This window comes from Sus scrofa, chromosome 6, assembly GCF_054392235.1.
Source record: "Sus scrofa isolate SSC_HxYL_T2T_F1_AM1 chromosome 6, Sscrofa_HxYL_maternal_Yorkshire_Landrace_v2.0, whole genome shotgun sequence".
Taxonomy (NCBI): domain Eukaryota; kingdom Metazoa; phylum Chordata; class Mammalia; order Artiodactyla; family Suidae; genus Sus; species Sus scrofa.
This window is the reverse complement of record NC_139388.1, coordinates 104,827,275-104,854,281: the sequence shown is the minus strand read 5'-3', so window position 1 is coordinate 104,854,281 and position 27,007 is coordinate 104,827,275. Positions and strand designations below refer to the sequence as shown.

Here is a 27,007-nt window from a genome sequence, read left to right as displayed (position 1 = left end):
GCCAGCCAGATAGAGAGGCCTCAGAAGCAATCAGCACTGCCAGTGCCTGCATCTTGGATTCCAGCTTCCAGAACTGTTTGCTAATAAATCTCTGGGGTTTAAGCTCCCAGGTCTTAGGTATGTGCCATGGCATCCCCAGCAAATGAACACAAGCTGGTCCAATTCACCAGCTGTGTGTTAACAAACAGGCCTGGGTATCTTGACAAACAGGTGTGTTGACAAACCTTCAATATAGGAAAAGTGAGGGATTCTCTGCTACTGTATAAAATTTAAAATCTTCCCCCCAGTGAAATCCCTCATATTTCTTTTGCCTTTTTGGTTTTTTTTGTCTTTGTTTTTGTTTTTTGTCTTTTTAGTGCCACACCCATGGCATATGGAGGTTCCCAGGCTAAGGGTCTAATCATATAGCCACTGGCCTACGCCACAGCCACAGCAACACAGGATCCGAGCCACATCTGCGACCTACACCACAGCTCACAGCAACACGGGATCCTTAATCCACTGAGAGAGGCCAGGGATCAAACCTGCGTCCTCATGGATGCTAGTCAGATTCGTTTCCGCTGCACGACGATGGGAACTCCTCTTTTGCCCTTTTCTGCACGGTTGACTAAGCTGCCTTTTCTCTCCATATAAGGTTGGCTGAACACAAATTGATGACACAGGGCTTTCACTAAATGCGGAGTCCCTGAGGTCTGGCTAAACCTGCAGCTGATACGGCCACTTTCAAATCCACTTTCATGGGGGTTTTCCACCCAGAGGCCTTTGTTAGTGATCCCTGGAATGCGCATAAACAGCGCCACATAAACAAAGCACACGTACACCAAACGCCACTTTCTACCCAGGAATCCAGGCAGGAATTTTCCTGAGGGCCTCAAACTTTAATATATTGAATCCACCTTAGGCCTAGAGATAAGAAAACCACACGGAGCCTCATTTTCCAGTATCAGGGGTCAGTTTCGGATGTGCTCCCGGAAGCCTAGGGTCCCCTCTCCACAGGAAGCTCAGGGGCTCTCTGTACATAACCTGCAGGGCCTGGATTTCACACAGGATCCCTGGCTGGGAATTCACACACTTACCTGCCCCCATGGCCGTGACTAAACAGAGAAGGGAGGAATACTTTTTCTTACCTGCTAGGAGTGACCTTTTCAAAGGAAGAGAGTTAACAGCCAAGTTACATTTTAAAAAAAGAGTTAAGTCTATTTGATAAGGAATATTGCTCAATTATCCCTAGAAAGCAGGTCAATCTGTGCTGTGTAAGCTTTATTTCTTAGGACATCATTAGAAAATAAAATTCAAAATCTCATTGGAACCAACTTTTAACTCAAGAATAAAGAGGGAATTCCTGCTGTGGCGCAATGGTTAAGGACCTGACTTCAGTGACTCTGATCACAGCTGTGGCTCAGATTTGATCCCTGGCCTGGAACTTGCATATGTCACAGACCAAAAAAGAAAAAAAAGAAAAAAAAGAAAAAAAAGAAAAAAAAAAAAAAAGAGTTCCCGTTGTGGCTTACTGGGTTAAAAACCCAACGAAGTGTCGGTGAAGATGTAGGTTCGATCCCTGGCCTCCCTCAGTGGGTTAAGGATCTGGTGTCGCTATGGTTGCAGCGTAGGCCTCACCTGCACCTTTGATTTGACCCCTAGCCCTGGAAATTCAACATGCCACAGATGCGGTTATAAAAAGAAAAAAGAAAGAATACAGAAGTGATTATTTGCCAAAAGGCTCATTACTAACTCAGAGATGTTACTTTCAGAGACCTACCTACCATCAGGGACAAAGGAGCCTGGGCGCGAGGGACGCCCCTTAACACTTTTTTACTTAAGGTTCATGCAGTAAACACTGAGTGCGTGTCTGCAGGTGCCACAAACACAGCGGTAAAGTGGAGCACACGGTTGGCGCGGACTGGATGACCTAAGGGGGAGGACAGGTGGATCAGATCTCTCAGGAGAAGGACAGCAGAGGGAACTACAGGTGTTCACGGTGACTGGGGAAGCCAGCAGAGTCTGGGGGGGTGGGGTGCAGGGGACAGGTTTCTCTGAAGGGTTTTTGGAAAGCAGGGGAGAGTAAGCGGGAGACCAAGTGAGTGAGGTTTAGGTAAGGGGAGGAAAGATGCCGAGGGACAGAGTGATGGGACCCTGCAGGGTCACAGCACAGAGCGTGTGACACGGCAGGAGGCCCGGTTGGCTTGAGTGTGGAGATGGGACGGGACTGGACAGGGCGCGGCTCTTTAGGCCGTGTTAACTTACAGACCATTAGAGGACCCTCAACCAGGGAGTCACGGTCACCAGGGATGAAGAATCATGAAATTAGAAGCTGGTGGCAGGAGATCAGAAGGGATGGTGGTGCTGACACAGTAAAGACCAAGACTAAAGTAGAGAAAAAGCCAGTGGGTCTCAAGGAGTTTTCCAAAAGGTCCAGTGTGAGCGAGAAAGAAAATGCAGAGGCCCAGCAGGACCTTCCGGCTTTGGCCAGACCCCCTCTCCACCCCAGGAAAGCTAGACCCCCCTCCTCTCTCCCATGGGGCCCACCCCCCCTTCTTTCCTCAGCACGGAGAATGTTTGGCTGATGACTTTGAAAACTCAGCTTCTTTTCATGACCACCCCTCATCCCCACGGCGCCCAGTAGGTCCAGCAATAATTAGGAGCGAACATCCTTACACCCCTCTTCTCACCCCTCATGGGGAGAAAATCCTGCCTCGCACCCTAGGAAAGTAAAAGGGGTTCGTAGTCATGAAGCCTCACAAATCCAACTGGAAACACTGCCTAGAAAAGCTGTGCACATCTGCACTTGACTAACCCCATCAAATATTAACCTGTTAGTTACACATTTACAACACCTAGACACAGCGATTATGTGTTTCTTTCCTCCGGTCACCAAATCTAGCTAAATCGCTTATAGTTTGAACCCTAGAGAGACTGGAAAGCATCTCTTGTTTTGTTTTTGCGCTATCGCTCAGTGTGGAAAGACTTGGTCTATATCCCGTCTGACATCAGTACCTCTAACCTCATTGAGCATCTTATCATTTGTCAGGCACCTAACTAGCAAATCATCATGTTTAAAGATTTTTTTTTAGGAGTTCCTGTTGTGGTGCAGTGGAAATGGATCTGACTAAGGCCCATGAGGACGTAGGTTCAATCCCTGGCCTCACTCAGTGGGTTAAGGATCTGGAGTTGCCGTGAGCTATAGTGTAGGGCAGAAGCTACAGCTCCAATTCGACCCCTAGCCTGGGAACCTCCATATGCCATGGATGCAGCCCTAAAAAAAAAAGCTTAAAAGAAAAGACACATGCACCTGCATGTTCATTGCAGCACTATTCACAATAGCCAAGACATGGAAACAACCCAAATGTCCATCGACAGATGATTGGATTAGGAAGAAGTGGTATATATACACAATGGAATACTACTCAGCCATAAAAAAGAACGACATAATGCCATTTGCAACAACATGGATGGAACTAGAGACTCTCATCCTGAGTGAAGTAAGTCAGAATGAGAAAGACAAATACCATATGATATCACTTATATCTGGAATCTAATATATGGCACAAAGGAAACTTTCCAAAGAAAAGCAAATCATGGACTTGGAGACTAGACTTGTGGTTGACAAGGGGGAAGGAGAGGGAGTGGGAGGGACTGGGAGCTTGGGGTAAACAGATGCAGAATGTAGCCTTTGGGATGGATTAACAATGGGATCCTGCTGTGTAGCACTGGGAACTCTGTCTAGTCACTTATGATGGAACATGTAATGTGAGAAAAAAGAAAGTATACATGTATGTGTAACTGGCTCACCATGCTGTACAGTAGAAAAAAATATATAAATAAATGATTTAAAAATTAAAAAAATTAAAAAAGAATCTCTAAATAAGAGTCTTATGCAGGGAGACTTTTGTTTATTTTAAAAGGTGTGGTGGGAATTTAAAATGGTGCAGTCACCATGGAAAACAAGATGGTGGTTTCTCAAAAAATGAAACACAGAATTACAATATGATCCAGCAACTCCACTTCTGGGTATATACCTACAAGCATTGAAAAAAAACAAAAAAACAAAAAAAACAAGGACTCAAACAAATGACTATAAACCAATGTCTATTGTAGCACAAGTCCAGTGGCCCCAAAGATGTGAACAAAACAAATATCTATCAGTGATAACTGGATAAACAAACTCTGGAATACAATGAAATATTATTCAGCCTTAAAAAGGAATTAAGTTCTGATACCTCCTACAACATGGAGAAACCTGGAGGACATTAAGCTGCATAAAATAAGCCAGATACAAAAAGACAAAATTACTGTATGATTCCACTTACACACGTCATCTAGAACAGTCAAATTTATAGAGACCAAAATTAGATTTGTGGACAGCTAGGACTGGGGAGGGGAGGGAGGATGGGGAGTGGGTGTCTAATGGGTACCAAGTTCAGTTGGGATGATGAAAGTTCAGGAGATGATTAGTGGTGATGGGTGCACAGCAATGCCAGTGTACTTAATGTCACTGAGCCGTACACCTAGAAACGGTTCACACGGTACACTTTATGTTATGTATATTTTACTACAAGAACAAAAAAGACATGCAAATCGGGAGAAAAACACGCATGGTACAAAGTCTCAACTTCCTGTGGGGGATGAAGATTTCTCAACTGAAGGTGAGTAGGGACCAACTCTGGGGAAGCCTTCTGGAGGGCAAGCCAGCAGCTCGAAAAGCATGTATGAAATCCTACCCTTCAAATGTAAATTGGTACAACCACTATGGAAAACAGTATGAAGGTATCTTACAAAACTAAATATAGAACAATCATATGACCCAGCAATCCCCTCTTGGGCATATATCTGGACAAAATTTTCCTTGAAAAAGACACATGCACCTGCATGTTCATTGCAGCACTATTCACAATAGCCAAGACATGGAAACAAACTAAATGTCCACTGACTGATGAACGGACCAAGAAGATGTGGTATATATATACAATGGATACTACTCAGCCATAAAAAGAACAGAATAATGCCATTTGCTGCAACATGGATGGAACTAGAGACTCTCATACTAAGTGAAGTAAGTCAGAAAGAGAAAGACAAATACCATATGATATCACTTATATCTGGAATCTAATATACAGCACAAATGAGCCTTTCCATAGAAAAGAAACTCATGGACTTGGAGAACAGACTTGTGGTTGCTGAGGGGGAGGGGGAGGGAGTGGGATGGACTGGGAACCTGCGGTTAATAGATGCAAACTCTTGCCTTTGGAATGGATAAGCAATGAGATCCTGCTGTAGAGCACTGGGAACTACATCTAGTCACCTGTGATGGAGCATGATAATATGAGAAAAAGAATGTATACATGCTTGTGTGACTGGGTCACCATGCTGTGCAGTAGAAAACTGGCAAAACACTATAAGCCAGCTATAATGGAAAAAAGAAAAAAAAAAAGAAAAAGAAATCCCATCTTCCCATGATCCTACTTCTGCCAGGTTCGCAGCAGGCCTGGGTAAAGCATGATGATCCTTCACAAAATGCAAAGTCAGAGCCCCAGACTGTTAGGGTTTGAGAATGAAAGGAGGCCCAGGTGGTGACATGACTGAAGCTACTTCTGAGGTAGAACAGAAGTATTCAGGAGCTGCTTTTTAAAAATTTGTAACAGCTTCCTTCTTAAAGATGAAGATGTTAGATGTCATAATCTGAATACATGGCTAAATAAAAAGCAAAAAAAAAAAATTAAAAATAAAAAAGCAAACACTAGAATGGACTCCAGAATGTATTTTTCAAAGAAATATTTCTTCAGAAATTAAAACATCTTCTTTTAGCTTTCATATAACAGGAAGAAATAATAATTCCAGAACAGACCTCTCTTTCTTTCCATAAATATACAAAAACCTTTATTTTGCAGCCAAAACAGTTGGAGATATAAAAAGTATATTTTGACAGAGTCCTGCAAAACTCTTTCTTCACTCGTTTCCCAGAATCCTCCCAAGGCCAATCTAAGAAGCCCTGGAAAGTAAGCGACATGAACAGCACAGCCAATACTTTGCCTATTAAAACAGAAAGAGAAGGAAGGGGGATGGTTCGGTAAAACCAGCTGGAAAAACGGTTATGCTCGACTCTTTGGCAAATCACCACTGATGATACACGCAGGCTAGAGCTTGAAAATGAACCCTGTCAGGAAAGGAAGCTCCACTCATGGCCTGATTACCTTCACGTATTCAGCTCACTCATCATTAATGTGGAGCAACTTCAGGCACAGCACTTGACTCTCCACTTGGCCCTCTAGCTCTTTACATCACCTGAGGATAAAGGCCGCTGAAAGGTACGCTCTGGGGGGACCGGCAGCGAGAAGCCTCTTCCCAGAAGTGTCAGGCAGTGAGGGTTTCAGCCAGGTCCCAAAGTCTTTATCCCAGTTCCCAACTGGCTGGGGTTGCCTCACGTTTCCTCCTCTTGATTCTCTGCCAAGGTCAGAGACTGAGGTCCACAGAGCACAGAGGACAATGCCGAGTGACGCTGGGGGCCAGGTCTTGAAGGGAATGCGGCCTCCGCCTCTCTCTGCGGGACATTGGTGCCTGAGTCCTGAACAGCCCTGTGTGCTGCCAGGCCAAGAGGAGGCTACTAGCCCCCAAGGACAGGCCACAGAGAGACGCCCCGAGACCACATGTAGGGAGAGCCTTGGCCAGCCCCCAGCTGCCCCAGTGCCCCTGGTACAGCTGTCCAGACCTCTCCCCAGCTGCCTAGACCCCCTCCCCCAGCTGCCCAGCCCTCCTCCCCCAGCTGCTCAGGCCCCTCCCCCAGCTGCCCAGACTGCCTCCCCCAGCTGCCCAGACCCCCTCCCCAGCTGCCCAGACCCCTCCTCCAGCTCTTCACACCTCCTCCCCTAGCTGCCCAGACCCCCTCCCCCAGCTGCCCAGAGTCCTCCCCCAGCCATTCTCCTCCATGGGCTGTAGACACTCACATTCAAGCCCTTCCTGAAATCTTGACCCACAGAAACAAACAGAAAGATATAAAATAAGTGTTGTTCTAAGCAGTAAAGTTGCAGTGGTTTCTTACACAGCAATAGATAACTGGAAGAGAAAGTGTGTGAAAGAAAACAAAATGAGATAACAGAAATGTAAAAACAGAAGACAGACATATCTCTGAGAATAGCAGCTTCAAGGAGAACAGAATGGAAAAGATAAAAATTGTCTGAAGGACAAGAATTTGTGTGGCTGGCTTATTAAGCCCTTACTTAATGAAAGGCTTAAGATTTCTTCCAATCTATTCATTTTGCCAAATAAATTAAAGAAAATTAATATTTGAAATCGGTTGAGGCCAGTATGAGCTAATTGAAAATTGAAACAAAGTCATTTTGAAAAAATGCAAGAACAGAGTCATGGTCATTTCTACAGGGTTTCCAGGAAAAATTTCTGCCTGACCTCTTTTAGCAAATAGCCAAGACATTTGTAAGGAGAAGCTCCAATTTACATGCAACCCTTGTTCTAAAAACCTTTCAAGATTTTCTGCCTTAAGAATGTGAAATTTGCCTGTTCTTTTCTCATTTATCCTGTCAATATGCCTAGCAAACATTTCACATTTGGATGATACAATCATAAACCTCAATCCAGCTCTTCAGAAATTTTTTGCGGAAAAAAGAAAAAAAAAAAAAAAACAACAGCAGAAGACTAAATTAATGAGGTTTTATAAAACCCAGCAAACAAGCAGCTCTTGTCTCGAGGTTTGCACAAAACAAAGGCCCTTCTGTGATTATGTTCCCACAACAAAGTGCTACTTCCTAATTAAACCTACACAGAGTATAAAACACTGCTTCAGAAAGCAGCCTTGATTTTCTACACCATAGAAAACGTTTCTGTTTTTACAAAACCTAGTTTGTCTTCTCAAGGAACATAACACATTGCTACTCACAAACCTGACCACGCCCAGTGAAAGCTTTGCCCCGGTGTAAACATTTGCTAAAGAAGACTATGAAACCCTGATTCACGGTCCTGCTTCTTGGCCAAAAAAACATCTGTTAGGGAGCATCCAGATCCCGCTGAGTGGAAAGGAGAACAGGGGTCGAGGGAGAACCCAGACACTCTCGAATCAGAGGGAGATGGTAAGACACCCTGTTGTTCTCCCTGTGAAATCATCACAGAAAGGGAAACAATGATAGAAGACCAGGAACAAAGGAGATGAGACAGCGTGGAGGGTGTGGAAGGCACCAGAAGCTGGGGCGTCCAGCCCCAGACGCAGCACATAAAGCTGCATGACTCGGGGCAAGCCAGCGGACCACTCTGCGCTGTCTCCGTACCTCCAAAGAGGGAACCATGCCTACTCCACGCTGCTGGGATGAAGCAATATGGGTGAGAAAAAATACTAAGGAGCCTAAAATCTATACCTATGTAGATATATATATTATACATATATATATGTTACATATATATAACATATTATATTATATAACATATGTTATACATAATATACAACATATATAACATATAAAATATATAACATTATTATATACTATTATAACAGTGTTATACAACATATATATTACATATATATAATATAATATATAATAGTACATCAACATAAAATTTAATTACATAATTATGTTTAACATTAAATTAAATTAACATTAAATATAATAATGTTATGTATAATATAATATATATATTATATATGTATCTACATAGGTATAGGTTTATATACATACACACATACACATATACGTAGTATATGATATATAGGTTGAGTATTCATATACATACGTAGATTCTGTATGCTATATAGATAATTTGTTTTGTTTTGTTTTTGCCTTTTTCTTGGGCCACTCCTGCAGCATATGGAGGTTCCCAGGCTAGGGGTCTAATTGGAGCTGTTGCTGCCAGTCTATGCCAGAGCCACAGCAATTCCGGATCCAAGTGGCATCTGTGACCTACACCACAGCTCACGGCAACGCTGGCTCCTTAACCCAGTGGGCAAGGCCAGGGATCGAACCTGAAACCCCATGGTTCCTAGTTGGATTTGTTAACCACTGAGCCATGACGGGAACTCCCTATATAGACAATTTATACTCTACATACTATATTACTAAATTCTATATTCTTCTAAATTCTATAATACTAAATTCTATATACTATATAGGTTATATACCACACATACTATAAATAATCTATATCTCTATATAGATTCCTATACATAGGAACTGCGTCCACTTTTCCTCCACCACTGCCCTTCTTAAAGTCACAAAGTGTCACCTATGGCAGCCTCTCAGTTGAGCTCCCAGGACACACAATCTGTCCACGAATTAAAAGGTAGTCCACAACTTCACATGAGGATTCTGAATTTTGCATTTGAAAGTTTATCTAAAGTTGGATATAAGCATATTGAGGATCTGGCGGAGCACCGCATAACACAATTCTGACCCAGGAGTCCAAGGCTGCACATCTGTGTGCATGTCACTGCCTGGGCACAAGTGATCACCTATTGAGAACGTGGTATCACTGCCGGTTGCAAAGCAACTGCAAATTGACCTGCTATACTTTGCTTCTCCAGGTCTGCAGGCACTACTGGGAGGCAGGGAGGCTGGGGAGGGAGGCAGGGAGGCTGAGGAGGGAGGCTGAGAAGGGAGGCAGGGAGGCTGGAGAGGGAGGCAGGGAGGATGGAGGAGGAAGGTGAGGAAGCTGAGGAGGGAGTGCTCCCTTCTGTCTACTTTCCATTCCTGTCAGTGCCCTTGGCCCAGCAGCAGCTGACCCCAGTCTCTGGCTTTCCAGAACTCCCCAAGTAAGCTTCCTCACCTGGCTCGGAGACAGGGGTCCCTCCTCTCGCACCCCCATGGGTTCCTCCTAGGTGGTCATTGCTCTGCGTTAGCCAGGCACTCTCTCTCCAGTTCTCCAACACTGTTTAACCAGTACTAGATATGGCCCTTTAAAATTGGTGTGGTTTTGGTAATAGCCATGTTAACAGGTGGGAAGTGGTACCTCATTATTGGATTTTCTTTTCTATGAGGATGAAAGACATTGAGCATCTTTTAATCTGCCTGGCCTCTTAAAGCAGAGTCTCTCAAACTGGAAATCCTTGAGTTCTTTAATTGAGAAACTCTACCATAGGAAATTTTAATGTATTTAATAGAATTACATACAGCTTAATAAAGTTAACAACTGAAAGAATGTTGACAAACATAAAATTCAAGATCTATCAAGTGTACGTGCTCACTCCTTCAGAATAATTACTTTAAATTTTTAACTTATCGCAAGAGATCCCTGGCTCGTGTCAGAGGTGTAACACTAGACAATAAATTCTTCAGTCACTTGAGAGTGAGCAATAGTTTATGACTGACACTACCCAGGTATATGTTAGTTTTATATTTGTTATGGTGACTCTTCAGAGTCACTTTTCTTGAAACAAAAGTACCACCTTCATTCAATTCCCACAGATGGTTTTCTTTTTAAGTAAGGCATCGCTAAATATCTAACAGTATAAATTCTAAAATATTTTGAATCAATGTTAGAAATGAATAGCAGGCATTATTTTATTTTAAAGAAGTAAAGAAATAAATCTAATCACTCTTCTTGTAATATGTTACCAAAGCAAACACTTTGTGGTTAAATCTTACTGCAAATCACACAACACTTGTGGACTTTCTGATAACACTGCTTTTTATCTTTTCTCGAGTTTATCTTTCAGGTAACCAAACATTATACAGAGAGGCTAAAAATGCCATAATTTCTATAGTTGTCATTAACCAGAGAATCAAGAATGGGATCAATATCTTTGGCATTTGCAGACACAGAATGAAGCTGTGTGATTAGGTCAGAAAACCCCAGGATCTGGCATATTCATTAGGGAACATATTTATAATATGAAGGTAGGACTCCTGGTCTCATTAAGGTCTGTCTAATTTTACTTTAGAAATTGGTACTTCAGAGTTTACATTTTTACAGGAGTGAAACAAAGCAGTTGAAGGGTTATTAGTTGATTGTCATTTTTTAATCAGGTTGTGAGCCAAAAAAAAAAAAAAAAAGGAAGAAGAAGGTGAGTGTGAAGATAAAGCACTGATTCCCAGTGTGATCATTCACCCAGGGCCTCAACTCAGCCGATGTTTAGGCAAAAGACAAGTTTCCATCATCGTTAACAGGGAAGGAAGAAGAAGAGGAAGAAGAAGCAGCAGACCCCACGGGGGTACCATCTAGAAAGTAGCTGGCAGCTGGTGAATGGCTGGCCTGACAGGGAAACACACAGACTTGGATGACAGAAAAGTCATCAGAAGGTGGGACCACATTCTAGAGCTGAGTGTCGGTGCAACCCAGGACACACGATGCGGTGTGGGAGCGATCCGGCCTTCAATACCTTAGCAGGATCCAAATACAGCCTCATTCCTAATGGAACGGCCAGCCCCCCATGCGACAGAGCGGCCAGGATCACCACTGGTGTTCTGGCCAAAAACACCTAACAGAAATGTAATCAAGTCTTCAGAGCTGAGTTTAGTTTATGGGAAATAGAGGGCGTAAAGGAACATGTTAACAAAACCATGATGACACCACCTGACAAATCCAGAGTATGGGATGTTCTATAAGACAACCGGCCTCAGCTATTCAAAAGTGGAATATCAGGAGTTCCCAATGTTGCACAAAGATATCAGCTGTGTCTCTGCAGCCCCAGGATGCAGGTTCGATCCTCTGCCCCACACAGTGGGTTAAGGACCGGCTTTGCAGCTGAGGTGTAGGTTGCAACTGAGGCTTGGATCTGATCCCTGGCCAGGGGAACTCCGTACTCCTTGGGGCAGCCAAAACAGAAAATAAATAGATAAAATAAACCTCAAAGAAATCAAAGGTAGTCAAACTAAAACAAACAAAAAAATGCTTCGACTTTTTTTTTTTTTTTTTTTTTGCTTTTTTTAGGGACACACCCATGGCACATGGATTTTTCCAGGCTAGGGATCGAATTGGAACTATAGCCGCTGGCCTATGTCACAGCCACAGCAATGCCAGATCCAAGTCAAGTCTGTGACCTACACCATAGCTTACGGCAACACAGATCCTTAACCCACTGAGCGAGGCCAGGGATGGAACCCGAAACCCAATAATCACTAGTCAGATTCATTTCCACTGTGCCACAATGGGAACTCCCAAAATATATATATATTTTTAAATGGAATATCATTTTAAAAGCAGTAAGTAGAGGACAATTCAAATGAGAAGAGATTTAAAAAGCGCAGTCATCAAATGCAATGAGTGTTCATTATTGATCCCAGGTTGAAAAAGAAAAAGAAAAGCTATAAAAGGCATTGCTGGCTAAATTGGGACCTCTGGACATGGATGGAGAAAGTGTTACTGGGAAATTACTGTTGGTTTTGTCAGCTAATGGCATGGTGCCTATTTAGAACAAATGCCCTATTTTCTGAAGATACAAAAAATACTGTATTGGTACAATGTCACCATGACTACAATTCACCTAGAAAGGCTTTGCAAGATGAAACAAAGGTGGCAAATGTTTAAAAAATCCCTGAATCTCTGGGATAGGTATATGTACTTTTCATAACAAAAAGGCTCCATAAATAAATACATCTGAAAAAAGTTTGCTTAGATGTGACCCTATTTCACTTTTTTTTAAACTGAAATCACAGTAGAAAATTTCCATTGTGCAAAAGGTAAAGAAAATTCTGAGTATTTTGTTATTTAAAGTCATCTTAATTTAGAAACTTATCTAAAAACACAAGAAATTGGCTAAAACTCTGTGTTTGTGCCTGTGTTTGATTATGCCTGAAAGACCTAAAACTGAGGCCTTGGAATTCCTCAGGCTGACTCAGTCCAATTTACAGCAAAAGCTATCCTGTTTGGAAAAGTCAGGATTACAAGATGCAAGATAAACAACAATCAAACACAGATTTGAAGTCTCTGCATAAAATGTCCAGCTATCAGTTTGGACAGGCTCAGGTAGGACCACGTTTCTTTCTTTCTTTCTTTTTTTTTTTTTTTTTTTTTTTTTTTTTGTCTTTTTCTAGGGCCGCACCCATAACATATGGAAGTTCCCAGGCTAGGGGTCTAATGGGAGCTGTAGCTGCCGGCCTACACCACAGCCACAGCAATGTGGGATCCAAGCCATATCTTGGACCTACACCACAGCTCACAGTAACGCTGGATCCTTAACCCAACCTCATTGTTCCTAGTCAGATGCGTTAACCACTGTGCCACAATGGGAACCCCCAGGACCACATTTCTAATGATGAAAATGTACTTTTTCCCTTAAAGAAGGACAATACGTTGACAAGGTGATGAGAAAACCAACATCTCCTTCAGAAGCATCCTTACATCGAAACAAAAACGAAAACTCCAGGGCAGGAGTTCCCACTGTAGTGCAGCAGGTTAGGAATCCAGTGTTGTCTCTGAGGCAGCGTGGGTTCAATCCTAGGAACTTCCAGATGCCGTGAGTGCAGCCAAAAAAGAAAGGAAAAAACAAAACAAGAGCCAGGGCAAAAGGGGTTTTTTCTCTTTTCCTTTAGGTGGATTTGAAAATATGAAGGCGTGACATATAAATTCAGGAGGTGTGGCTGAAAATGCCTGGAGGTATAATTTTACTTAATGATACTATGAACCTAAGCTTGGAAAAGGTCTCCTGAGCTTCACATTTTACCACTTTCATCACTGTCACGATTAGAGATCAAAAGTTCCTATTACATGAAGACACACAGCGTTGTCTTGTTTTCAACTTAAAATCCTGCATATTTTTAAAGGTCGCTTTAAATTCTTTTATTCAAAGAATTGTGATTATTTATCATTAAATCTCCAAGATTCCTACTTCAACCTTACAGTGCACACTTAAACTACCTCTCTCTTTTAACCAATACTTCACACGATATTGATGCGTTCAAATCCGAGAGAAATGGAATGAACACAAGAACGTCACAAGACAGATTTTCTGGAAAGCTGAAATCAGAAATTTGACAGTAAAATTAATTAATTAATTAAAAGGAGTTCCCGTTGTGGCTCGGCAGAAACGAATCTGACTAGGAACCATGAGGTTGAGGGTTCGTGGGTCAGGGATCCGACATTGCCATGAGCTGTGGTGTAGGTCGTAGACACAGCTTGGATCCTGCGTTGCTGTGGCTGTGGTGTAGGCCGGCAGCTGTAGCTCTGATTAGACCCCCTAGCCTGGGGACCCTCATGTGCCACTGCTATGGCCCTAAAAAGCAAAAAAAAAAAAAAAAGACAATAGCTGCTATCTCTGTTTTTCATTCCTTCTACTCAGATTTCTTTCCTTTTGCTGCCCTTTTCCAGACAGGTTGGGGGAACCAGGACCCATCTCTTGTTTCTCTTCATTCTCCTACATGGTCTTGAAGCAAAGAAAGTGGGGTCTGAGCCAGGTAAGCCCTGCCTTTCCCAGCTCGTGCTGAAAGCTTGCTCACATGCTGGGACAACCCAGCTACACAGGCCCCTCCAAGACCGCAGGAGGGGATGGAGCAAGGTCGAGTGGTTTAACACTATCTCCTTTTGTTTCCAAAATTTATTGTTTATGTAGAGCCTTTTTGCTATAACTGCACAGTGATAACAGCACGATAATAACCTTGAAAGGCAGGGAATGCAGGTTTCTTGTGCCCCCACCCCACCCGCAGTTGTGTGTGTGGACACCTGGGTACTGCCTGACATGGTGTCCTGGACAGATGCGTGACCACAGCTTCTAAGAACATCAAACCACGTGGAAACAATTCCACTCATCTTCCCAAGGATGCCTGGGTGCGACAAACGTGACACGAAACGGTACCATACACAACTTCCATGTATCACTTAAATTCACCAGGTGGAAAAACAGTGAGATGAGAAAGTAAACATTTTAAGAAACAAGCAGATTTCCTGAAGCTCAAGAGACTGCAACTTAGCAGCCCACAGGCATCCTGCAGTGGTTCTGGCCTCACTCACCTGTCTCAGGTCCAGAGTGATCGTGACCCAGTGGTATTCTCTTCCGTTCTGAATACTGGGACTTTGCCACCAGTTATTGGTGCCATCGATTGCATTTGATATTGGATGGCGCTCTGTTGAAAGAAAACAAAAACGCAATCCTCTTAGCTTCTGCTTTAAGTTGTTTTTTTTTTTTTTAAACTTCTAAACTGTAATGAAATGAATAGCAGTGAGGAGAACACAGGGTTATGGCTTCCTAACAATTTTCCAGGAATCGTTTCAGAGGGTGTACATTCCCACAGTGGCTTCCGAAAAGTGGGGGGTGGGGGGAGCACTTGCCTTTGAGGTTGGGGCTGTGGCCGTCGCAGACCCGGCACTGGGCGTTGCGCGTGGCCCGCCCAGGTACGTGCTCCACCAGCTTGCAGAAGGTCTCTGGCCCCTTCTCCCCGCAGGTGGCATTGGTGCTGATGTGAGCATTGCTGGCAAGGTTGAGAATGGCAGGGAACAGCCCTGAAAGTCAGAAGTCACCAGATCAGCTCAGCCACTTGAAACTTAAAGGTCAGATTTCTTCTTCTTATTTCCCAGATGAATCAGAAAGAGATAGCTTAGGGTTACCAAAGGGGAAATGGAGGAATAAATCAAGAGTTTGGGAGTAACGGATACACACTACTATATATAAAAGAGATAAACAACAAGGACCCACTATATAGAACTCTACTCAATATCTTATAATAACCTATAATGGAAAAGAATCTGAAAAAGAATATACATATAGGTATGTATGTGTGTGTGTATATATGTGTGTGTGTATGTATATATAAGTGAATCACTTTGCTATACACCTGAAATACTGTAAATCAACTATACTTCAATGAAAAAAAAAGAGAGACGGTAAGTCCACATGCTGAGTAGAGGGAGCCTACAGAAAAGCAGTCTATGTGAGTTTCATTTCACATGAATTCTAGGACCAGCAAAACTCATCTACAGGAAGAACCGTGAACAGCAGCTGCATGGGGTGGGGACTGACTGTGAAGGAACATGAAGGGCCTTTCAGGGGTTGGGCACTGTTCTAGGTCTTGATAAAGCTTTGGATTCACAGGCACATGCAGGTGTGGAAAATCACAGAATGCATAAAGTTTGGGTAGATGTGTGTGTTCCACTCCATGTAGATCTGACCTCAGAAAATTATAAAAGGGTCATAAAATATTGATGTAAATGCTGAACAGTTTAGGAGCCAAGTGTACTTAGGTCTTTAACTCCCTTGGAAATGCATCAAACAAGAAGCTGGATTGACAGGTAGAGACGGGCATGCGGAAAGACAGGTGAGGAAGAGAGCAGAGTACATGTTCATTGCAGAATCTAGTGAGGGGCCTAGATGTTCACTGTACAATTCTTCCCACGTTCCTGATGGAAATTTTCCATAATAGAATTTTTGAGGAAATACATTTTAAGACAAAGTTTAGAGGATCCTAAGTACATATGTGCCAATGAAATTCACACACCTTTCAAGGAGCGTATCCTTCCTGTGCCTACCTGTTCCAGGTGCCTCTGCTAGTACCCACCAGGTCTTTCCTGCTTATCTAGAATTTTTTTCTTTCTCTTTGCTTTCCTTATTGTCTGTTTTCCTTGGTGAATAAAACTTCAGAACACAAAGATCCCATTTTCCAAATTCTCTTCAACCCAGTATTAATCTTTGCCTTTCTATAGTCTCTTTGTCTCCAGCGATTTTTATCTTTAAGCAGCTGGTCCAAACTCTTCAGAAAGCAATTTTTGGATGAGAGGGAGAACAATAACTCTCGTAGGTTCTTTAGAGGTTTGACTTTATCTTGGTAAAAGAGGATAATAGCAGTGAAAAGTCTATAAAATTCTAGAAAGGATGATGCACACAATGCAGAAGGGTTTTCTGCATGAATGGATGTTGTGAACTGAGTGTTGGGAGGAAGGGTCCCAGCTAAGCAGGGTTCCTCTAATTTACCAGAACTCGATTCAAAGATCACAGAAGATCAACTTTTCTTTAAAATAAACATAGAGTCAATATTATGTCTGAAATACATCTTTTCCAGTGAAATTAAAAAAGCACAATGTAATTTTAGTAGCCTAGAAGGAATTCATGTCTTTAATTTTTATTTTTTAGGTACTGCTTAATAGTTTCAAGGGCTGTTTCTATTATAAATATTTGAATAATTAAATTATAAAATAAAAAAAATTTTGGCTGTGCCCACAGCATGCAGAAGTTCCAGGGCCCAGGATCAAACCCATACCACAGCAGCAATCAAGCCACAGCAATGACAATTTGGGATCCTTAACCCACTACACCATTGGAGAACTCCCCAAAGTGATTATTTTTAGAATAGTTGTTATATTAAAAAAAAACTCAACAGGCATCTATTAAAAATATGACTTACTTTGTAGTCTTCCAAAGACTTTCCACATTTAATAGTAGCTACCTATTAATATTCTATCCTATTAGTATTCTATCCTAATGACACTATTCAAACCAATAGACCCTTAGGCTCTCAATAGAAAACAGTTATCGCATATTGTATTCTAGACTATTACTCTTAATTTTGAAACACAGACTCACATCATATTCTAGGTTTAGTATATATATATTTTTTCATTTTTAACTTAAAGTTGGTCATTTTTATCATATCTGTGTAAAGAGATTTCTTTTTTAATTAAATAGACTTTATGGAAAAACAGATGCATGTCTATGGTCAATTGTGCAGTTCCCCAAATCATTATCTTTATCCACCAGTAGATAGATACTTACCTGTTATGCAACAGTCTAGTTCATGAAGTGACATGTAATTCTTGGGAGTGGTACTTACATGGGAGAGTGAGCTGATACTTACTCTCTGTGGCACTGAGGTAAATATTAATTTTCTCCATCTTTATGATCATAATAGTCTAGTAATCCGGTTCGAATGTATCTTATGAGCTAATGATTTAAAATACGATATGGCTGTAAACCGGGGTGTTACATCCAAATAGTTGACCCTGTGTTTTTCTGGCTCGGCTCACGTATATGCATTTAGATTTATAGTACAATCAACTTTATCCATTTCCCTTCCCACAGACTGATTAGCCAAGCGAGGAGAAGGAAAAAGGTCACAGGAACTAATTTAACAATGCATTTCTCTATCAGCAAATACCTTACTGGTTAACTTTCAAAATGTTCCCACTTTCTCTTTTTTTCTCCCCCTTCGGCTGCTGGACATCAAGAGAAATGCCCACTTCCTGCCCAGAGCTCCCCCCATCCTGACCTGCAAGGGCCTTGTGGGGGGGGTAGGGTGGAGGGGGCAGGGATGGAGGGGGCGGAGGTCAGGAGCCTAGGCTCTGAGTCACTGAGAAAAAGAAGCCTAAACCTTGTGAGCATCCATATAGCATAATTTTGATGAATAATGTCCCAATTGTAGCAATCCATATCACATAGTTCTTTCACTAGACAGATTTTAAAGAACTTCCCCACTTCCTCGCCTTGCTGGTATTCTCAAGAGACTTTCAATTAAAAAAAAAAAAAAAAAAAGACAAATTCCGTCATTAGCATGGCTACGTAGAAACACCTCGAGCTAATTAATGTCAAATATATATACCCATTGCCTTTCACGAAGTCTTTCCTCTCACATAAGCTCATGTGCAAAGGAAAAACCCATTTCCTAACACTGATCCCTTACCTATTACATCTGCTCTCACGTCACAGTTACAGAGTCATTATTATTCTCGGTTGCCTAGCACCACATCTGCTAAAAGATGAAAGAAAGCTGGAAAGAGGTACCCGAGGAAGCAGGTCTGAAAAAGAATTTTCAAAAATTCCTCGGGGTGCGGAATCATTTCAAAGGCCACTGCACTATTTCCGACAAAGGGCAACGAACGGGAGCTTCAGGCAGGAGAAGAAATAGGGAATCAGAGGATGCGAAAGGGTGGTGGGATCACACACCTGCCAGGAACAAAAGTTTGATCTCACGCATAAAAAGCAAAGGTGGAACGAGGAACAAGGACAACAGGCCTAGGTGACACGGTTTCCCATCATTGAGCCATGCCCTTCGTATACGAGATAATGAGACAATGGTAGGTTTTTGTTGAGAGACTATATATATATATATATATATATATATATATATATATATAATTTTTTTTTTTTTGTCTTTTTAGGGACGAACTCACAGCATATGGAAGTTCCCAGGCTAGGGGTCAAATCGGAGCTGTAGCTGCTGGCCTACACCACAGCCTGGTCTGCGACCCACACCACAGCTCACAGCAACCCCGGATCCTTAACCCACTGATCGAGGCCAGGGCTCAAACCCAAGTCCTCATGGATGCTAGTCAGATTCATTTCCACTGAGCCACGACAGTAACTCCGAAAGACATTATTGACTTTAGCTGGTGTTGCTGTGATATGAACCTCTTTCCCCATTCAGGACACACAATGGAATCATTTTTCCATCCCTGTATTTAACCAATAGCTAAAGACTTCATTGCTCTGAACTCATTTGAGCATGAAATAAATTCCTTCTCACTCACCAATAGTTTCTTTTTTTTTTTTAAATCCCCTTTCTTCACAGTCTCGGTCCACTGGGCCTTCCCAAATGCATTTCAGGACCACTTTCATCTGCTGGAAACTCCCTTATGACTATTAAATGACATTTGCCATGAAGCTGAGGACAAACAAAGCTACTATATGCGAGCAGCACAGTTTGCAGCTGAGAGACTTCCCATAGCAGAATAATTCCTTTTGAGAGATCTCTGGGGTTTTCCCCAGGGGAAAAAAAAAAAAAATTCACTTAAAATATTGTATCTAGTATGCTAACAAGCCCCAAGACCCAAGGCTCACCGCGACAACTTATCAATATTTCTCAAATGATTTGAGCCCAAGGGTTTGTGGCCTGAAGGCATTTTGTATATAAGAGAAGTATGAGTTTTTTTCTAAAGAGTGTTTTTTCTTTTTTGGGGGGGAAAAAAAAAACATGTTGGGGTTCTAGAAAATGTGACATTTGCCTAATCCCTACTCAGAGTCATTGTGATATTCTGAAAAGAAAATGATTTGCAATTCTAAGTTAAAGGATCTGGGAAAATGTGTTCAGATCATTTTTTTTTCCCAACATGAAATAAAAGATTGTGAAAATTTCATATTATTGAATAAAGAAAGGGGCTTCTTGTGTTGGGGGTTTTGTTTGGAAAAATTGTCAAAGCGACTTATTCAATCTATGGAGAAAACTGGAAAAACTGGAAATTAAGTTTCTGAGTTGAGAAATGTGTGATTTTTTTTTTTAAAGATTCAAATCCAATTTGTTCTTCAGATATCCAGCTCTCATTCCTGTACCGTCACCCATTTAGCCACATAAACATCTATATATTGATAAGAGAAGGTTGGCATTAGATATAAACTGCCCTGAAGGACAAACATCATGTGCTATCACTTATATGTGGAATCTAAAAAAAGAATACAGGAGTTCCCATTGTGGCACAGCAGAAACAAATCCGACTGGGAACCATGAGATATCGGGTCTGATCCCTGGCCTCACTCAGTGGGTTAAGGATCTGGCATTGCTGTGAGCCATGGTGTAGGCCGGCAGCTACATCTCTGACTGGACCCCTAGCCTGGGAACCTCCATATGCTGTGGTTGTGGCCCTAAAAAGCAAATAATAATAATAATAATAATAATAAAATAAATAAATAAAATAAATGAAGGATACAAATGAAAGTATTTGTGGAACAGAAACAGACTCACAGACTTTGAAAAAGTTATGATTACCAAAGGGGACAGGTAGGGGGTGGGGAGGACTGGGGATTTGGGATTGGCATGTGCACACTGGGTACATTGAATGATTGGCCAACAGGGTCCTGTGTATAGCACAAGGAACTCTACCCAATATTCTGTGATAAGCTATGTGGGAAAAGAATCTGAAAAAAAAAAAAAAAGGACGTGTGTACATGTATAACTAAATCACTTTGTTGCACAGCAGAAATTATCACAACCTTGTAAATCAACTGTGCTTCAATAAAACTTTTTTAAAAATGAAAAAAAAAAGAAGTAAGCTATTCTGTTTGCCAGCACACTCTTTGAAACACAATAGCTGCCTAATTGAACAATAAAAACAGTGCCAAAAACAGTTACAAATGTTTGTGAAGTCTTATTCAGTGAAATATTATTCGGCATTATTCAGTGAAAAATCCTGGAAGCATTTAATACTATTCCAGGACAATACTATCCAAGGATTGCAATCAGAGAATATCTCATTAAAAACATTAGTTCATGTCATGTGCTAATGACATGAATTTTAGAAGGATGTGTGAATTCATATTTAGTAACCTATGCATATGAATCAGAAAAAGCAAGTGAAACTGTTTAAGTCTAATAAATTTATAATGAGAATTTCTTAGGTACAAGGTACTAGACCTGGCACCTCCCTAGAACAGCAAAATAAATAAGTTGGGCAGTTTTTGACCCTGAGACCCTCACAATCTGGAGGGAGAGACACATCTGCTCACAGATTCTGATAAGTAAAATACTAAAAATCCAGCAATACTGTGAATAGATCAGAGGAGAGAATCTGGAAGAGGTTATTCAGTTAGGCAAAACCCAGATACCCGAGGGCATTGTGCTGGAGGAGAGCAGGTCTGAAACCCCTGAAGAGCTCCCCTCTCTGCACCTTTTACATATGCACTCATGCCCAACTCATCCTTCAAGCTGAGCCCAGATCTTTCCTCTTTCTTCCAAAGAGGAGTAGAAGAGAGACAAATGATGTTTCGTACAAACTTGATCATAAGCCAAGCCTCAGAAGTTAGCCTTGCTTCCCACCCCCGGCCTTTATATGTTGTATCTGGCCCTTTAGCCACATAATCACATTTAATGATCATAAAAATTCCTTGACTCTTGCCTACTCCCCAGAGTGAAAAGCAAGACAACCAGCCCCAAATGGACTTGCCTATGCCAAGCCCCTCATCAGCAAACCAAGTCTTATTGTTATAATTTTTTTTTTTTTGTCTTTTTGCCTTTTCTAGGGCTGCTCCCGTGGCAAATGGAGGTTTCCAGGCTAGGGGTCTAATTGGAGCTGTAGCCATCGGCCTATGCCACAGCAATGCGGGATCCGAGCCACGTCTGCAACCTACACCACGGCTCACGGCAATGCCGGATCCTTAACCCACTAAGCAAGGCCAGGGATCAAACCCGCAACCTAGAGGTTCCTAGTCGTATTCATTAACCACTGAGCCACGACGGGAACTCTGCAAACCAAGTCTTAACTACAGTTTTTGTCGGCTCTCAGAAAAGAAATTTTAAATTTAGCATCTCCTGATCAGCATCAATTGGGTAATCTGTCAGATAGGCCCCTCCCATCCCCAACAAGGAAAGCGACCTTGCAATAATCAATCTGTCCTTTGTCCCAGCATTGTTCCTTGTTCCCGTTCCCTCGTACTTGTAAGTCTTCCTTTTGTGCAGCTCTTCAGCGCTCCTTTCTATCTGCCTGATGGGATGCTGCCCTATGCATGAATCACTGAATAAAGCTACTAAAATCTTGAAAATTTCCTCAGTCGAATTTTGTGTTGTAACACCAGCAAGGGCATGCATCTACATCTCGTGAAATTCTTTCAAAACAGTAAGTCCTGTTTCATGTGGCCTTATTAGTATATAACCTGGAGGAATCTGGCTTAAAATGGAACCATCCATTCTAGCCACATGCTTTGCATCAACTCTAATAGCATCACTAGTGTCTGTTTAAGAGAGGCTTCGGGTAAGAAGTAAGAGCACAAGATTCTGAGACAGGAGTTCCCGTCGTGGTTCAGTGGAAACCAAATCTGACCAGTATCCATGAGGATGCAGGTTTGATCCCTGGCCTCGATCAGTGGGTTAAGGATCCAGCATTGCCATGAACTGTGGTGTAGGTCACAGACATGGCTCAGATCCCGCATTGCTGTGGTGTATGCCAGAAGCTACAGCTCTGATTCATCCCCTAGCCTGCGAACCTCCACATGCCACAGGTTCGACCCTAAAAAGACAAAAAAAGAAAAGAAGAAAGAAAGAAAGAAAAAGATTCTGAGATAGAAAGCCCTCAGTTTGAATTCCGGGTCTACCAGTTGTCCACTAAGGGCTTCACCTTTGTCTGTGTAATGAGAAACATAATGCCTGAAATTTTTGAGCATTAAATGAGATGATGTGGCTAAAGGGCCAAATACAATGTATAAAGAGCTCAACAAATAATTGCTAGCATTATTTTCATATTAACAGTGGATATCACTAATAAAAATTTTCTCCAACAGAGCTAGACTTTCATGGTTATATTGTCATATATTTAAATCTCTGTGTCCCTGATTAAATTTTAGATGAAGTGGTTGGTTTACATTTAAGAGCCACCAAGGATGACAAGGATCTACCTCTAAAGAGAAGAGCCACACGGCCCAGCGGGCTGTGGATCCTGAAAGAGGTGGGAGGAGTCAGGGAGCCCGAGCTCACCTCCAGCTCCTCCAAGGGAGGGGCTCCCTGCACGGGAGGCTGGACCAGACAGCTCCCCCAACTCAGCCCTCCCTTCCCTCCCAGCCTCTCCCTCCCTCCCTTCTTCTCTTTTTCTCTCTTACTATTCTTTCTGCCACACTGTGTAGTTGGATCCTTGTGAGTTAAATGCATTTTTGCAAACCACCATCTTCCCCTGTCATTGTTCTGCAAGCTGACGGGAAGCCATCTCTGAGGAGGTGATGTTTGAGCAGCTGCCTCAAAAATGAGAAGGGACCAGCCATGCAGGAGTAGCATTATAGTGTAATATATTTGGTTTTCTTCATAACCTATTTCTAATGCATTTAAAAACATGCTGAGAATAGGTCTGTGAGCTTTGTTGAAGGGGTCCACTGGCACCAAAAGATCAAGAACCCAGGCCAGGAAGGAGTTTGGGCAAAGTGCTAGGAGCCAGAGCTCAGGATATCAGTGACTCTGTCCCCACCTCCTCTGCCAGGTACCTCACCCCTCCCTGGACAAAGGCAGCCGGGAGGTCCCCAGCTGTTTGATCTGGGTGGACTATGACGTGAATGAGAGGGGCTCAGACAATGACAGGAGTGAATGTCCTGCTCAGGCGAAGTCCTAAGTGACCTGAGCGGTGGCCTGGAGCAGCGGCTGTCTCCAGCCAAGGGGCCTTCAGTGGAAGATGAGTCCTCAATGTCATCCAGGTGGCAGGATCAGAAGACAGGATGCCTTGAGAAAACCAGTGAAAACACCCCCTCTTTCCCACGGGACACAATCACCCTCCTGAGATGCAAGTTATCATCTCATTCCCCACATTTGGCACCTGAGTATGTTTTTAGGGACACATTCTCTGTGAATACTTAGGACCATACTTGAAAGCAGAGGGGGAAAAACAGAGGAAAGCTTAAACTGAAATTATTTACAGTAATCACATCCCAACCCCTAAGATATGTTCAGGTGGCTCTTCACAAGCTGGGGCAAAATTCATCTTAACTCAATTTTTTTTTCTTTCCCAGAAAACAATACCTATCTGGAGAGTTCCTGGTCATGGCTCAGAGGAAACAAATCCGACTAGCATCCATGAGGACACAGGTTCAATCCCTGGCCCGGCTCAGTGGGTTAAGGATCCGGCATTGCCATGAGCTGTGATGTAGGTCTCAGATGTGGCTCAGATCCTCCGTTGCTGTGGCTGTGGTGTAGGCTGATAGCTACAGCTCCAATTCAGCCCCTAGCCTGGGAACTTCTATATGCCACGAGTGCAGCCTTAAAAAAGACACACCAAAAAAAAAAAAAAACCACAAAACACAAATATAGTCTGTTATGAAATCAGTGTATTCGAAAAATAAGCATAAATAAAACTGTTTTCTCACTTTTACGTCTGAGTGATTAGCAATTGACAGTGGCTCCTTATAGTAAATGGTTCTTTATTCTTCTGACTCTTCCCCCAAAAGAAACCCACGACTAACATTTTGCCAACCAGGACCACACCATTTAAAGACATTCTACTGCATGTTATTTACTATAAATTAAAATCATTTCAATTGGTACTAAATGATCTTATTTGTGCATCAAATAACAGTATTCTCAGAATGTTTAAACAATAAAACACAGAAACTCAAGTTGAAATATACGAATGTTTTGCCGGTTTGATGTTAACCCGGACTTCTGTTTCCAGTGAGAATGAGGCAAAATTTACCAGTTCGTTATTTTATGTCACGAATCTACCATTTGGGACTCCTTGCAAATAAAGGTGATGTGAGTCCCCCCACCCCCACCCCACCCCCGCCCCGGTCTGGAGTCTGAGACACACAGGCTAACACCCCGGCCTTCTCCCCAAAAGCAAATTCTTGGCTTGCTATTAAAAGAAAAACTTTAAAATATACTAGAGATTTTAAGGTCCTTTCCAGCACAGTGGGAAACAAAGGTTGGCTAGAGAGAGAAAGATCCCACAGGACATTAAGATAGAAGTCAAATCTCAGCTCCTGCGGGTTTGGCATTTAACACTCTTGATTTTTTCCTCACGTGGGATGATCAGGAGAAATTTAATTCTGGCAAACCCAGAGGGGGTGGTGGGTGAAAGGCCTTGGAAGGGTTTTGCCTGAGTCCCATTTCCATGGCAATGGGCTCTAGGTGTCCTTGACAAAGACAGAGCTTTCCACTGTAGGATAAACAAGCCATGAAGAGCTAAGCCCGAAATTGTCTGCAGAAAATAAAACTTTATCAGGACTGCCTCCCCCTCCCACAAAAGCCCCTTAATGCTTAGCTCTGACAACACTATGGGTTTTGATCCCACATCCAAATTTAGTTGCAGAGATCCTGGCTGCAATTCATCTGCCATCAAGAGGTTTTCTCTTTTGTTGCCACAAAATTGAAATGAAAAGGCAACAGTTAAAAAGGTTCTACAAGGGATGGAAATCGCTACTGCACAGAGGCAAAGCACCATAGCCACTCAATATTGACAATTATTTTAAAATTTCCTGGCAACCCCATTGCCCTAAAAAGGCATGGCACCTGCTCCCTCCTTCCAAATTCTTCCAGGAGTGACTCCACTTAAAGGGAAATCAAAAAGCAAGTGTGGGGATTTCCTGTTTTGGCTCAGTGGGTTGGGAACCCAACTAGTATCCATAAGAATGCAGGTTCGATCCCTGGCCTCGCTCAGTGGGTCAGGGATCTGGTGTTGCTGTGAGCTGTGGTGTAGATCACAGATGCAGCTCGGATCTGGCATTGCTGTGGCTGTGGCCTCTATAGCTCTGATTCAACCCCTAGCCTGGGAATTTCTATAAGCTGTGGGTTCGGCCCTAAAAAGACAAAAAAAAAAAAAAAGGCAAGAAAAAAGCAAGTGCAACTTCTGAGTGGAATATTGGCAGCCCTGTTGAATGAAAATGCCAAATTATTGTATTTTGCTTCTATCATTTATCATGTCTTCGATCTTTCTATTATTTGTTTAAATACCTAAAAACATCAGTTAATTCAACATTTGCTAACCAAAGCCAAAACTTCCAAAAACCATCAACTTTTCTGCAAACTCTTCAAGATTTTAGTTATTTCTTCTCCCTTCTTCTGCCACTTCTGCGCTCAGTGACACAGATTTTACTTCAGAGCTTCGGCATCCCATAAAAGAATGTGTCCAGGGCCACCCCATGGGTGTGTGATGGGTGCCGTCAGCCTTGGTTTAAGGCTTGATTGACACTGTCTTGCAACTTTTCATCCTTTAAACAAGGGGCTCCACACTGGCATTTTGCACTAGCTCTTAAAATTCTTGGACTGGTTCTGGACGTGCCCCGTGAAAGCTTTGATTGAGGGCTGTCCTCAGAAGCATCTGTTATCTCTGATCAACTCACTTGGCATCTGAGACGCCCAGTGAGTCACCACCTCCAACACCAGAACAATGACCCCCAAGGTGGCTTCATCCAACAGACTTCAGCTTACAAACAGGGAAAGCATTTGTGTTATCTTCCAGTTCAGGGACCAACAACAGACCAATACATCTGAGAAAGAGAACAAACACCCTAATCAAAAGTGCTCAGAGCCACGTTATCTGGGTATCATTGTCACTGGGGTTGATAACACTGTACTCTCTGAGTTTTAGTACCATTTTTTTTTTTTCTTCTGAGATTGGGCTGCTTCTTTATATAGCCCTGTATACTTAAGGTGATATGTTTTCTATTTTTTTCTAAAGCTGTTACTAAATCCAGGAT

At 42.3% G+C, this 27,007-nt stretch overlaps 1 protein-coding gene and 1 long non-coding RNA gene across 6 annotated transcripts in view; one reads left to right on the top strand and one right to left on the bottom strand.

Annotated features, from left to right (window-relative positions):
- The window catches only part of LAMA1 (laminin subunit alpha 1), a 136,173-nt gene that overhangs the window by 96,820 nt on the left and 12,346 nt on the right, over nucleotides 1–27,007 (bottom strand). For all 4 annotated transcript variants that reach the window (XM_021096069.2, XM_084964184.1, XM_084964183.1 and 1 more), the window contains exons 2-3: nucleotides 15,196–15,366; nucleotides 14,878–14,990 (exon numbers count right to left, since the gene is read on the bottom strand). In XM_021096069.2, coding sequence (XP_020951728.2) covers nucleotides 14,878–14,990; nucleotides 15,196–15,366 — 284 coding nt within the window. The remainder of the gene's footprint in view (nucleotides 1–14,877; nucleotides 14,991–15,195; nucleotides 15,367–27,007) is intronic.
- LOC110261169 (uncharacterized) lies at nucleotides 12,758–24,684 on the top strand. 2 transcript variants are annotated; one of them, XR_014807618.1, is made up of 4 exons: nucleotides 13,464–13,527; nucleotides 14,239–14,324; nucleotides 15,309–15,414; nucleotides 24,326–24,684. It is a non-coding gene; the product is annotated as an uncharacterized LOC110261169 (long non-coding RNA). The 2 variants fall into 2 exon arrangements; XR_014807617.1 differs by lacking the exons at nucleotides 13,464–13,527; nucleotides 24,326–24,684 and adding an exon at nucleotides 12,758–12,897 and having other exon boundaries at nucleotides 15,309–15,444.